The sequence below is a fragment of the Manis pentadactyla genome, chromosome 14, assembly GCF_030020395.1.
Source record: "Manis pentadactyla isolate mManPen7 chromosome 14, mManPen7.hap1, whole genome shotgun sequence".
Taxonomy (NCBI): Eukaryota; Metazoa; Chordata; class Mammalia; order Pholidota; family Manidae; genus Manis; species Manis pentadactyla.
Window position 1 is genome coordinate 17,151,875 of NC_080032.1, and position 13,937 is coordinate 17,165,811.

At 49.8% G+C, this 13,937-nt stretch overlaps 1 protein-coding gene across 1 annotated transcript in view; it reads left to right on the plus strand.

The window, feature by feature from the left end:
- Positions 1-13,937, plus strand: part of NOS1 (nitric oxide synthase 1) — a 163,407-nt gene that overhangs the window by 84,126 nt on the left and 65,344 nt on the right. The window contains exon 3 of the mRNA XM_057491414.1: positions 12,739-12,868. Within this exon, the coding sequence (XP_057347397.1) occupies positions 12,739-12,868 (130 nt within the window). The remainder of the gene's footprint in view (positions 1-12,738; positions 12,869-13,937) is intronic.

Here is a 13,937-nt window from a genome sequence, read left to right on the forward strand (position 1 = left end):
AGCCTAAATCAGCCCCTTCCTATGACAGCCAGTCAAGGATGGTTCTAAAGGAAGGGAATGGAATCAAAGTATAGAATTGGCCCCAACTCCCCAAAACAGTGGTCTTCCTCGGATTATGTGGGAGCCAAGGCTAGAACTTGAAGATTGGCATTTTCTGATCCTAGGAGGGAGGAGAGTTGGCAACACAGTGGGTGATTCTAACTCCTTCTCTGAGTAAGAATCAGCAACTGGACCAGGTGCTTGGAGAATGGTGGGGCAGGCCAGCTCTGGGGCTACCCAGAAATCCAGGCCAAGATTTCCCAGCCCCTCTCCCCCAGAACCCCTGAGTGTCCCAAGAGCATTTAGGGGTAGCCAGTGTTGCTCAGGGACCTGGATTAAAATGTCTCTCCAGGTCCCTGCATGGCTTCATTTAACAAATGTTCATTGAGGACCTACTGTGTGCCAGACACTGTTCTAAGCAACAAGGCTGGAGCAATGAATGGGATAGACAAATCCTTGGGGAGACAAAGAATAAACAAGATAAAGATGTAAAATATGGAATCTGCTATGTGCTAAGGAGATGGATGAGGGGAAGGGGTTAGGAAGTGTTGGGGACAGTGAAATTTTAGGAATGCTGGTTGGGTCTCAAGGAAGGTGATGTGGAAAGACCCGGTTGAGGGGGAGAATGGAGCCTAGTAACTTTAGGGAGGAGGGGCTTTCGGGCAGAGGGAATGGCAGGTGTCAAGGTCCTGAGGTGCCGGTATACCTGGCACATTTGGGGAGCTGCATGGGGTCCAGTCCTCCATCCTGATGGGGCCATCCACAGTCCATGGCAGCCCACTTTGGCCCACCATTGCATCCTGGGGCTTTTCCAGCTTCCCACACCTGGGCAAAAGTGGAGCCAATTTGAGACCCCAAGTAGGAAGGTTCTTCCTACTTCTGTCAGAAGCTCCTGAGCAGAGGAGTCTCTTCCCAGCCTGAGAGTCTGAGTCTCCGTGTGTGATATGAAGCAAGGGTCACCCACTGCCCTTCAAGCCCCTGCCCTCCAATCCCCTCCTCCCTTCTCCAAGTTGCCCAAGGGACACCTGGGAGTCTCCCCACCCTCTGGGGCCCATTTCCACAAGAGATGGAGAGTCTTGGCCCCCTACACAGGTCGTGCAGGTGCACGGTGACCTCTGTTGCCCTGATGTCCATTTCCAGGGCTGGGGGCCTGGATCACCCACAGCCAGCATGGAGGACCCCCAGGCTAGAACCCAGCCCTCAGGGGAGCTGCCTACTCCCAGGGGTTCCCACATAGCCAGTGGAGGTGGTTTAGTTTTGATGTAGCTTCTGAGCAGGTAGCAGCCCCCCATGTCTCACTCCATGGACGGAAATTCCAAAGCAGCTGTAGAAATCCAGAACCGGTCATCGGTCTTGTTTTCCAGGGGGCATGGCCTCTTCCTCCCAATCCTATATGCCTCCCATTTCCTCGCCTCCCTGGAGGAGCAGCAAGACGCTGAGGGGGCTGCTGTACCCTACAGGGGCAGCCCGTCCCAGGGCAGCGGGACCCCGACTGTGTCTCATGGCCCATACTCTTGGTTCTGATCTGCAGCTGGACATGGGGCAGGCACGGGGCTGTGAGTAGGGAATTCCCGGGGGCTCTAGTTCAGTCTCTTCCCAGCCTGGGAGTCTTGAGTCTCCGTGTGTGATATGAGGAAGCCCCCCAGAGGGGCTCTCCCATCATGGTGTCCCAGCTGACAGAGTGGGACACAAAAGCACAGGACACCAGGCCTGGGGGAGACTGTCAGATGTGAAGGACTCTAACGGGAGCCCTCATATCAGCCAGGCCTAAGGGGCCTCTCCAAACCCCGTCTCAGGGAAGCAGCCATCACTTCCCGAGGATAAGGGGGGGGACAAGCCGCTCTGATGTGGGGTCCTGCTCTGGCAGAACTACTTTCCCAACTTTGGAGGCTGCACCTGAGCTCTCGACCTGCCCGCATCCATCATGGCCTTCCTCCCATTGCCCCTTGCCAACCTTGCACACAGTGCAGGTGTCTGACCAAAAGCAGCAGAAAATACTGCCTCAGGAGGTAAGGTTCGGGAGCAACAGGCCCAGGGCCATACAGGGTTCCCTGACCCCATGAGAGTCAGTCCATGAGTGTGGTTTTAAGGATGAATAGCACTTCACAATAGCACACGTTCCCCTTACTCAATGGCTCATACCCGTGCTATGCTCAAACATTTTCAACAGTACATTTTCAAATGCCCCCTTTACTAACTGGAAGCTAATTCATGGGTCATATAACTTACCCACACTTGACATTTTTTCTAACGCCCTACCTATAAAATACAGGAGACATGGCATAAAATTAATTTATAATAAAAGAACCTATAATTTAATATATCCGTGCTCAGGCATGACTCCCCTGGAATGGTCAGACGTTTGCGCCAACATAGAATTGCTGCGAACACACGAGTGTCTATACAGACTGACACAGGTGTGCTGTTGTGGTGACTCAGACGTCACCAGCCGCGTCTCCATGGTGATTTGATTTTCCAAAATGGTGGATGACTCCGATAAAATGATATCTTGTCTGGCTTTGGTGTACCCGGTGGTTGCATTCCTGGAAAAATCAGTGTACTTTAAAGCCGTATTTACAGGTACGACTGAACGGGGTGTTGGCTCAGGGATTCAAGCGTGCCTTTCATCTCGGTGGCTGTGCGCAGGTCGCAGAGTAGGCAGGGGGTTTCCTCCTTGTAGGCGCTGGTCTCTGGCACCGCAGGACGCCCCCCTCCTGGCGCCGCCTCCCTCCCACCAGGATGCAGGAGCACTCTCCATTGCTGTAACGATCAGAAGCGCCCCCAAATTGCCAACCTGCCTCCTAGGGGCTGAAATGAGTGCCTCCTTAAGAATCAGTGTCCCGAGTCAGGACCTGGAAGCCCAGAGGCAGAGGAGCTTTGCTGTCACTCTCAGGACAGCAGACCTGAGAGGATTATTCAGGCCGCGGGAGCACATGGCTGCCTGGAAATTGCTTGTCCTGCCAGCGGCCTCTCCACCCAGGCTGCTTTTGTAGGGTGGGGGTCAGAGCTGGTATCCTGGATGATGGATGGACCGGTGGCAGTGAGGCCAGCTGCCCGCCAGGCCCGGAGCCCCACATCCGGGTCATGCTCGCTGAGCAGCGGCCAGGCCAGCCAGGCCGTCACTGGTTCTCAGTGGCGCCGTGACCCTTGTGCTCCCCAGGCCCCCTTACTTCCACCCTCCCTCCCTTCTTTCCTCTTGGACACAGACTCCTCCTGCCCCTGCTAGGCCCCTTCCCCCACAGCCCTCATGTTCGGGGATGCTGGCCCTTATCTGGGGCAGAAGTGGTGTTTAGTTTGGACAGTCTCATCCCTTCATCCCGGAGGGAGGTAACCCCTGCAGAAGGTGGCGGCGTGTGGGGGAGTGAAGGAAAATCCGGGCCTTCCAGGACCTTCTGCGCTAGGGAGCGGTCACTTTAAGATGCTGCATGTCAGAGGATATCCAGGTTGCTCAGCTTGCTGCCCTGAAGGAGGGTTTTAAAGAGGCCAAGGTCCCCAGTCAAGATCCATCTGGACCAGCAGGTCAGCCTCGCCCTGCTCTCTAACTTCTCTTCCACTTGCAGGGCACTCGGTCACTCACAGGTGCCTTCACAACAGCCACCCCTTCAGAGCTTACAGGAATTCAGCTACCAAAGTAGGGTGTGTGGTTTTAGCCCCCTTTTATAACTGAAGGAACTGAAGCTCAGAGAGGTGAAGCAACGTGCCCAGAGTCACACAGCACTGACCACAGGGTGCTGCCTTGGTTCTACCTAGAAAACTCAGTGTAAATGCTTACAAGTAAAGAGACACCAGTCAAGAGAATGTGGCTGGAGGTCCTGAAGTCAATTTCAACCCTAGAGAATCAGTTTGATTCAGGGGAGGAGGCCTCCTTCTATGAACAAGCCTGAGTCTTAGGACCATTAGGCTAGTCAGCCTTCCCTGAGCACTCCAGATGGGCCCATTCCCATGCTAAGGTCTTTATATCAGTTAATTCATTTGTTTCTCATAGCATCCCATTTTCCTGATAAAGAAACCAAGGCTCAGAGAGGTGCAGTCTCTTGTCCCAGGTCACACAGCTAGCAAGTGACAAAGCCAGGACTAGACCCCAAGCCCATGTTCTTGACCTCTCCAAACTTTGTAGATTGCACTGTTGGCCACAGTGCATTTGGCCACTACCTATAAAGTTTTTGAGGACACTGGAATATTTTCTCAGTCTGACGGGTAAACTAAGGCCCTGAGGTTCCCTATATGAAAGATAGCACCATGGCGGGCTGACCTCAGACGGACCCCGGACAGCACTGATCCCGGGTCTGTCTGTATTCACGCATCCCCAGGCTGCGCCTGACACGCCTCCCAGCTTTGAACTGCTCTGCTGGCATTGCGCAGCCACGGAATGGACTACAGTAGCTCTGCTACTGAGATTCACATGGAATCTTGGTGCCACTTTTCATTCTCACCTTGACCATTTGAGTCTATCATTTCCTGGGTAGGGGAGCGAGATCCTATTTATAGTTATTATGCTTGCATTGTGCTTTTCTGTCTTTGTCCCTGCCATCTTGTCTGAAGGGCACCCCCCTCATTCTGGGGAAGAGATACCAAATAAGCCTGCCCCCACCCCACCCCAAGTGGTAGGTAACCAGGAGGATTCTCACCATCTTTCATTCAGCAGATACTCACAGAGAATCTGTCCTGCTCCAGTTACTGTCCTCAGAACTGGGGAGCCAGTGGGGAGTTTCTGCCACCATGGAGCCCTAGTCACAGATGAGGGATGAATGATAAACAAGTAGACACAGGCCATCATTTTAGATCGCAGTACATGCTATGAAGGAAATGGAGCAGTGATTTGAAGAAACATGGCTTGGGGCTGGGTAGAAAATTAGATTGGAAGGTCAGAGAAGGCCTCCCTCAAGAGGCAACATTTATAGGGAGGCCAGAAGGTACAAACTGGAATCCAGGGAGGGGAGTTCCTGGAAGAGATACAGCAGGAGCAAAGGTCCTGAGGCCAGAATGAGGTCAGGATGTTCAAGAAACTGAAAGAAGGCCCTTGGGGCTCACACGTAGTGAGTAGGAGAAAGGGGAGCCAATGGGCAGACCTGCGGGCAGGGGCCACCAGCACCCCCTCCACACTCCCCCCTGCCAGGCACTATCCCCTCATTGTGTCTGTTCCCTATGGCTACTGTAACAAATTCCTGGCTTAAAACAACACATCTTTGTTCTCTTAGAGTTGTGAGCGTCTTAAATCTAGAGTCTCTAAAGGAGAATCTACTTCCTTGCCTCTTCTAGCTTCTGGAGCTGCATTTCGTGCTTCTCTCAGCTTGTGGCCCCTTCCCCCATCTTCAAGAAGCATCTTGCTTCCATCAGCCCAAGGCCTTCCTTTTCTGTATCAATTCTCCCCCTGCTTCCTTCTTAAAAGCACACTCATGATTGCATTTAGTCCACCACAAGAGAATCTCCCCATTTTCAAGATCTTTCACTTAATCATACCTGCAAATACCCTTTTTTCATGTGAAATAACATATCTGGGTTCCAGGGATAAGGACCTGGTATTGGGGGCCATTATGTGGTGTACGACACTCATCCATTGAGCGATGCCATGGCCAGGCTTGCACTGACCCATAGCTGCCCCCGTCGCTGTCACTATGAGGTCTCACTGGCCTGGGCTCAGTGACCTTGCTTCTAAGCCCCCCTTTGCCGTTCACCAGCTACATATTTTAGGAAAGCCCCTTGAGCTCTCTAGGCCTTAGTTTCCCCATCTGTAGAAGTAGTATCTGGACTAGATAAGCCCTAACATTTCTTCCAGAACTATCATTCAGGTCTTCCTGAAGATCAGTGATGGGCATCTCATTGCAGTCCAAGCTACTGACCAGCCCAGCTCCAGGCAGACCACACCCGGGGAGTGTCCCGCCTCATTTGGCCTCCCAGAAACATCACTCCAGGGTGAGGAGCTCAAAATCCCTTTAGGTCTGAGATCACAGACCAGGGATTGAGGGGCACACCTAGTTCTCCTGTAGATTTATTTGGCCTGCAGAGTTTTCTGAAAAAGTGAATTTGTGGTGAAATAGAGAGGTCAAGAGATTTCACAGTAAAACTGGCTTCCAGCCTCTCAAAAAAATAATAGAGAGATAAATATACATATATGTATATATGTATTAGGAGAGCTCTTAGCATGAACTCCACATGCTGGCAGGACAACCAGCCTCAGGATCTGGGCTATTATGGGCTTCCCAGGATCTGAACTCAGCCCTGTTCAGCCAGCCTGGACCCTGTAAACACTGGAGTTTGAGAATCCTGCCCAGCTTTTGTGATGTGAGTCATCAAGGTCACAATTGCTCCTGGGCCCGCAGGCCCTCACCTCACTTCTCAGGTGAGTGTTCACTGCAGAATTTCGGCTCTCAAGAGCATGCTTTTCACTTTAGCGAGAACTTCCCCCTCTCCAGCATGATGACATCTTGCAGAGATGCCAGACTCCATGTCCACAGTCTCCAAGTCTTCCTGCTTTAATTCAGCTCCCAGCATCTGCTGGAGTGTGGAGGGCAAGAAGGGAGAGGGCCGTGTCTGCCGAGAGATGTGGGCAGGCTTTCTGCCGTGACCAGCTGCTGCTCAGTGGCCTCCTTGCCTGGTTGGGCCAGAGCAGACGGCCCCCACCTCCAGGGAGCGCCCTGCACATAGGCCTGGCCCACCTGCTCCCCACCCTGGGTACTGGGAGTTGGTTAGTGGTCAGTGCTGGGCTGACACACACATGTGCAAACTTCCTGTGGAGTCAGGCCCAGGACCCCGTCACCCCTGCATGCGAGGTCAGGGGTGCTGGCTCCCGGGAAGCCTCAGTTGGAAGGATCTGGCAAAGGTTCTCAGAAGGTTCAGAGACGCTAGAACAGCTCTTGGCTTGGGTATGATCATCCAGCTAGTGAAGTGGAAGAAAAAGAGCTTTAGTTTCGTCCTTGCCAGAAAGCATAGGAAAGGCTTACCAGGTGGGAGGTAGAGCTGTACACCTGGTCTCATGGGGAAAAGGAAGAGGTTAGCAGAAACTCTGGAGGAAGATGACATTTCAGACCAGGAGGGAACCTTGCTGCTCAGCGCTGGAGTCGGGCCCAGCGCTCTCCCAGGGAGATGGGTCCTCAAGGAAGCCCCTGGACCCTGTGGGGTGCTTGGGGCAGCGCAGGGTCCAGGGCTCTCACCTCACCCACATGTCAGACTCTCCGTGGCGGGCTCAGGTGCATTCCAACAGGCCCCTCTGCTGATTCTCATGCATCCTGAGGTTGGAGAACAGCCAAGCATGAGCACGTGGTGGCTCTGAGGACACTGTCCCCCCAGAATGCCAGGCCCACTGGAGGATGGCCTTCCCAGAGGGGTAAGGATACCTGAGAGAGGTGGGAGCCACACAGTGAGGAAGGCAGGTTTCCCGATCCCATCTGGGAGCGAGGGACAACCAGTAAATAAATCATCATAGACCCTTGGTTGGACGTAGCGCAAGGGTGGGAGGAGCCGGGAAGCAGGAGTTAGGGGTCCGCAGCCGCATCTCAGCCAGTGCTTCTCAATAAGGAGGAGTACGTTTTGTTTCCTCCCCAGAAGGACTTTGGGCAGTGCTTAGGGACATTTCGATTGTCACAATTGGCAGGGGCAGTTGGGTGGGTGGTTACTGGCATCTACTGGATAGAGATCAAGGATGCTGCTGAACACCTACAGTGCACAGGACAGCCCAGCCCCACCACACACAAAGAATTTCTGGTCCAAAATATCAATAGTTCAAGGTCGAGAAACCTTAGTCTAAACTGAGACTGCTGCAGGCAGCTGGGCAGGACCAAAACTCATGAGTACTGGCAAAGAAGAACCACCATCCAGGCTTCTCGGAAGTCAAGACAAGCCCCACCCACCTCCAAGTATGGGCTCCCAGTATATTTAGTTAAATGAAGAAAGAATACATCACAGTTACCAAAATTGTACTTCCTAGATGAATACATTCATTACTTCCACCACATTTGGAGGGAACACCCAAGATCTCAATTTGAAGTTTTTCGCAAGTACAAGGTCCAACCAAATGGTTCCCCTGCCCCCCATAAGCCCTATTCTCAGTGATTCTCAGCTAGAAGAACAGCAAGAAGGAGACACCTGACTTTCAAGCTTTCTCTACTGCTCACTTACAGTGTGCCTTTGACAAGTTCCCTAATCTCTCTGAGTTTCAATTTCCTTAGTGGTCAGTGAAGATAAACATAGCTCATGTTTAGTTAGTACCAACTATGTGATAGGCATTTTACATGCATGGCCTTATTTAACCTTCAGAAGAGGTAAGGTGTGAAATGGGCCTTGCGGGTTGAATAGGAGTTCACTCTTGGCAGAGAGAAGATGAAAGGACATCTGGGGAGGGCAAGTATAAAAGTAGGCATGGACATGGTGTGCTTCTTGGGAAGAGTGGAGAATGGAGATCAGGGCTGAGAATGATAGGAGGTGGAAGTCTGGAAGGGAAGCACAAAATTCCCAAATTCCTTCACTCTATGAACAAGGTGACAGCATAAAAAGGATGTGAGCACAGACATCCCCTCCTATGCCCCTAAACCCCAGGAAAGACACCTCTTTCTGAGCTACAGGCTATGCATGCCTTCATTTCCAAGTTTTCAGAGACTTCAAGTGGCACTGTCCAGTACTATAGCCACTAGCTACTTTTTTTTCTCTTTCTTTCTTTCTTTCTTTCTTTCTTTCTTTCTTTCTTTCTTTCTTTCTTTCTTTCTTTCTTTCTTTCTTTCTTTCTTTCTTTCTTTCTTTTTTCTTTCCTTCTTTCTTTCCTTCTTTCTTTCCTTCTTTCTTTCTTCTTTCTTTCCTTCTTTCTTTCTTTCTTTCCTTTTCTTTCCTTCCTTCCTTCCTTTTCCTTCCTTCTTTCCCCTTCCTTCCTTCCTACCTTCCTTCCTTCCTTCCTTCTTCCCTCCCTCCCTCCCTCCCTCCCTCCCTCCCTTCCTTCCTTCCTTCCTTCCTTCCTTCCTCTTTCTTTTTATTTTGGTATCATTCATCTACAATTACATGAGCAACATTATGGTTACTAGACTCCCTCCATCATCAGGTCCCCCCAACACACCCCATTACAGTCACTGTCCATCAGTGTAGTAAGATGCTATAGAATCACTACCTGTCTTCTCTGTGTTGTACTGCCTTCCCCGTGGCCCCACACACACATTATGTCTGCTTAATGTAATGCCCCTTTTTCCCTCTTGTCCCTCCCTTCCCACCCATCCTCCCCAGTCCCTTTCCCTTTGGTAACTGTTAGTCCATTCTTGGGTTCTGTGAGTCTGCTGCTGTTTTGTTCCTTCAGTTTTTGTTTTGTTCTTATACTCCACATATGAGTGAAATCATTTGATACTTGTCTTTTTTTGCGTGGCTTATTTCACTGAGCATAATACCTCTAGCTCCATCCATGTTGTTGCAAATGGTAGGATTTGTTTTCTTCTTATGGCTGAATAATATTCCATTGTGTATATGTACCACATCTTCTTTATCCATTCATCTGCTGTGGACACTTAGGTTGCTTCCATTTCTTGGCTATTGTAAATAGTGCTGCGATAAACATAGGAGTACATATGCATTAGCTACTTTTTAAGTTTAACTCAAGTTAAAATTCCATTCCTCCATAGTAATAGGCTCAGTTCAAATACTCAGTTGCCACCTGTAAACTAGTGGCTGTAATACCAGGCAGCGCAGATGTAGGATGTCTCCACCATCAGCGAAGGTTCTACTAGGCCATGCTGGCTTAAAGGAATCTCAACTGTTTTATACAGAACTGGCATTTTCATTTCTCTCTTTCTGTCTAATCAGCCCATAAGCAAAATAGTAGTAGGAATATTAGCAGTTGCCATCCAGCTAATGGCTGTAAGGTTCATCTCATTTAACCACTCCAACAACTCCATGAACTAGGTATTATTATTAATCCCATTTTAGAGGTGAATAAGCAGAGAATTAGAAAGCTTAAAAGTATCTGGAGTTACAGATCTTATAACCAGCAAAGCTGTGAGTTGAACCAATTCCACCCAGTCCACGGCCCGTGTTCTTAACTAGTATGCTACACTGACCGAAAGAGCCCATCAAGCAGGTAGATTCCAGGCTGAACAAATTCATGGCAATAAGCCAGCTATTTCCCCTAGCCCTGGTTATCACTGACAGACTAGGAGTTGGGAATCTACCTACACTACTTCTGATTTTGCTCCTTGAGGAATGAAAATAAAATAGCTCAACCTAGATATTCCCCCAAGGTCCTGTATTAAAAATATTCTAACCCTGCTCATCACACAGGATCCTTAAGTAAGTTTATGTTGATAAAACACTTCTAATGTATTATTTAAACAGGTGTTAAAGGCTTTAAAATAAAAAAAAAAGGATGATGAGAAAAGCATATTTCCCTGTAGAATCACACAAGATAGGCCACTGAGTCTAGCTAATTGTACCCTGTAATTTTTGTAAACTGGTCTCATTCAGCAGGAGATGTTGGATGACTTGCTTTTCACCCTCTGGTTTAATGTGACTAGTTTTTCCTGTCTTTATTTTAAAGAGGAAGGATCTGGACTGAGCATCAATCAGAGCTAATCTCAAATCCCAGCTCTGATATGTGTTTCCTGTGGGACCTTGGGGAACTTAGATGACCTCTCTGGGCTCGGTTTTTGCATCTGGAAAATGGAGCTTTTAATGTCAGTTGAGATGAAATCAAAATAATTCTGTGTAAGCACCTGGTATCTTACAGACATTCAAGCAATATTAACCTCCTCTAATAACTGCTGAGTCCCCATTTATAGTCATGTGATATCATAGGATCAGGAGCTTCAGAGATGAGAGAGAGCTGACTGACATTTAGAGCAGCCCTCTCAACAGACAATTCCTCTGTTTATCACCACGTAGGTAAACTGTTGACTTGTAAAGTGTCTGTAATCAAGAACCACTCGCAGTGTGTTTTGGTGACATTTTAAAGAGGATAAAACAGAATGTTCCCTCTGACAATTGCAGGCCTCTTCAAGCAGAAGAATAGAAATGGCTTTGATGCAGGCCACCAGGACTTTATGCAACTCAGCAGGGAGGGAGGTCTGGCTGTCCTTGAGTGGGCAGCCAGAGGGGCCACTCAGAGCCGTGGAGCTGGGGCGCTGGCTTCTGATTCATCCCAAATGACTGTCGGTGCCAGACTGGGGATCAGGGGAAATTATGGAGCCAGGACTAGGAATTCCCACAGCTGGAAACAGAGAAAAGAGGACCGCACAGGGACCAGTCACGACGCCCAGGACCAAAATCAAAATGGGCCACAGAGAAAGCCACAGTTCCCAAAGTTGGGGAAGATGCAGAGCCCATAGTCAGAGTAAAACTGGGTAGGAGGGTTAAAAAGAGGCAGGCTGTCAGGAAGCAGGAGGGCATTGCTCAGAGGAAGGAAGAACAGAGGTGAGGCAGGGCTTGGCGGGAGATCTAGATTTTGGTGCTGAGTCAATCGCATCTCAGCCACAACCTCTCTCCATCTCAGAGGATGGGCAGCCTGTGGCATCTGGCTGAGATATCCTCCTCCTAAACCTATTCACATTCAAGGGCAGAGAGCCAGGAAAGCTTTGTGGCTAAGAAGTCAGCCTCTGGAGTCAGGACCAAGGGACTAGTTTAAATCCTGCATTTAAATCTCAACTCCACCATCACTAGCTCTGCAACTTTAGACCTAGTGATTTAACCTCTCTGAGCCTCACTTTCCTCATCCGATGATGACTGAGGGTTTTGATGGTGGTGATGGGGGAGGTTGGTGATCTGGGAACGGTGGTGGGATGCTGAGGAAGATCGTGCCATGATGAGGTGATGATGTTAATGGCGAGAGAGGCGATGGTGGCGGTGATGGTGATGAGGAAGATGGTGACAACTATGGTGATAATGCTGGTCATGCTGACAAGGAGAAGCTGGACGGTGAGGACCGTGAGCATGATGGTGCTGGTGGTGGTGCTGGTGATGATGATGATGACGGCGATAAATGATGGTGAAATCAGAGCCTCCACTCCAGAATGGATGTGACAAGCAGGCTGGAACACTGTGACCTTGAGCAACTTAGCTTCTGTCTCACTCACGCCATCAGTAAAATGGCGATTGATATTCATACCTACCTCATAGGCTTGTCACAAGCATTAAACTAACTAAAACATACGTAAAGTGCTTGATGCACAGTAACTGCTTGACAAACACTAGATATCATAGTACGATCTTTTTCGTTGCTCTGTTCCCCTTATTTTCAGAATCATTTCTGTTTATCCTGGGCCGGTATCATTGGTCTCAGTTCCAGTGGTCTCGTCTGCTCTGGAATGACTGATGATCCGGGCCCAAGGGGCTTGTCTTCTTCCTCAGCCCTCCTGGCTCGTGGGCAGTGAGTTCCCAGGGGTTCTTCTGGGAGACGGGCCTCCTGTGTCCCTGGCCTGTGAAACGGGGGAGGGGAGGGAGGAGAAAGACCTGGGTGGCGACCATCCGGAAGCCGTGTCCCCAAACAGGGATGTGTGCCGGCCACCAGCGCCAGCTGGGATGGGCTCCCCTTCATGCCTGACCAGCGGCTACCTTCTCACAACGGGCACAGGCGACCCTGTGACGTGGCCGGCTGGGCACTTGAAGCTCTCAGGCTCCGAGGAGAGTAATGTGGGTGAACCACGGAGGTTCTGTATGGACTCAGGACTTTCATCCTGGGGCAGCCAGCCGGTCACTCCTGACACTGCGCTCTCCTCACCTCCCTGCCTTGCCTTTCAGAGATCTGGATGGAATCCAGTCACAGAAACCACTGCCCCTCGGCGTGGAGAATGACCGAGTCTTCAATGACCTGTGGGGGAAGGGCAATGTGCCTGTCGTCCTCAACAACCCATATTCAGAGAAGGAGCAGGTAAGGGGGTGGCACCAGCCTGGCACCCACATTCCAGGGCTTCCTGAACCCTTTCCAGTGTGAAGATGGAGGGAAGGAAGCCAGATCCCAGGCCACGTTGGGATGGAAATGAGCCACCGCGGCTGGAGAGCTCAGGGGGCTGAGACCAGCAGTGTTCACCCTGGGGTATGGATTTTGGCTTTGTTTTGTTTTGTTTTCTTTGTGAGCTTGCCATGTTTCAAATCTTAATTCTCTTTCTACCAGGAAAGGCATTCACGTGGTTCCAAATTTTAAAAACTATAAAAGATGCATGTTGACAAGTTTTTCTTTCTCCTCTACTCCAACCACAGTTTCCCTCCCCAGTGGCAAATGGTAGTCATCGTTTTTATGGTCCTTTTAGCAATATTTTATTCATAGATCTAAGTACACACACATTATTTTCACATATTTTTACACAAACAAGAGTACATTATACATATTGTTCTATACCTTGCTCTTTCACTTATCAACATATCTTGGTAACTAGCACCAATCAGTAGGTAAAAAGAGTTGTGGTTCTATTTTCAAATTGCATAATAGTCCATTGTAGAGCTCTACCATCGTTTTCAAGCCAGTCCTCCCTAAGGGACACCTAGGTCTTCATCAGTATTTTGCTGTGACATGGATGTAATGAATGACATTGTATAAATACCTCATTTGGCACATGGGCAGGCTTGTCAGTAGAATAAATTCCTAGAAGTGGAATTACTGTGCCAGAGGTCATGTACATTTGTGATTCTGGCTGAAACTGAGAAGCTGCTCACTGTAAAGACTGCACCCGGCCTACTGGATAAGTAAGAGAGTGACTGTTTCCCCACAGCCTTGCCAACTCAGTGTATGAACCATCTTTCCAGTCTTTGTGAGGTTGCTGAGATGTGTTTTGCCAGCCGAGTCAACCGAGTTTCCCACGAGTAGCTAGATTTGGCCAGAGATCAGCGCTGCCTTTTTCTCACCTGGGTTGCTAAGGGACCAGATCAAAGCAACCCAGATGAAGCATGTGAACTTCCCACCCATCTTCTGCACTGCAGTGAAATGCAGGAGGAGTGACCAG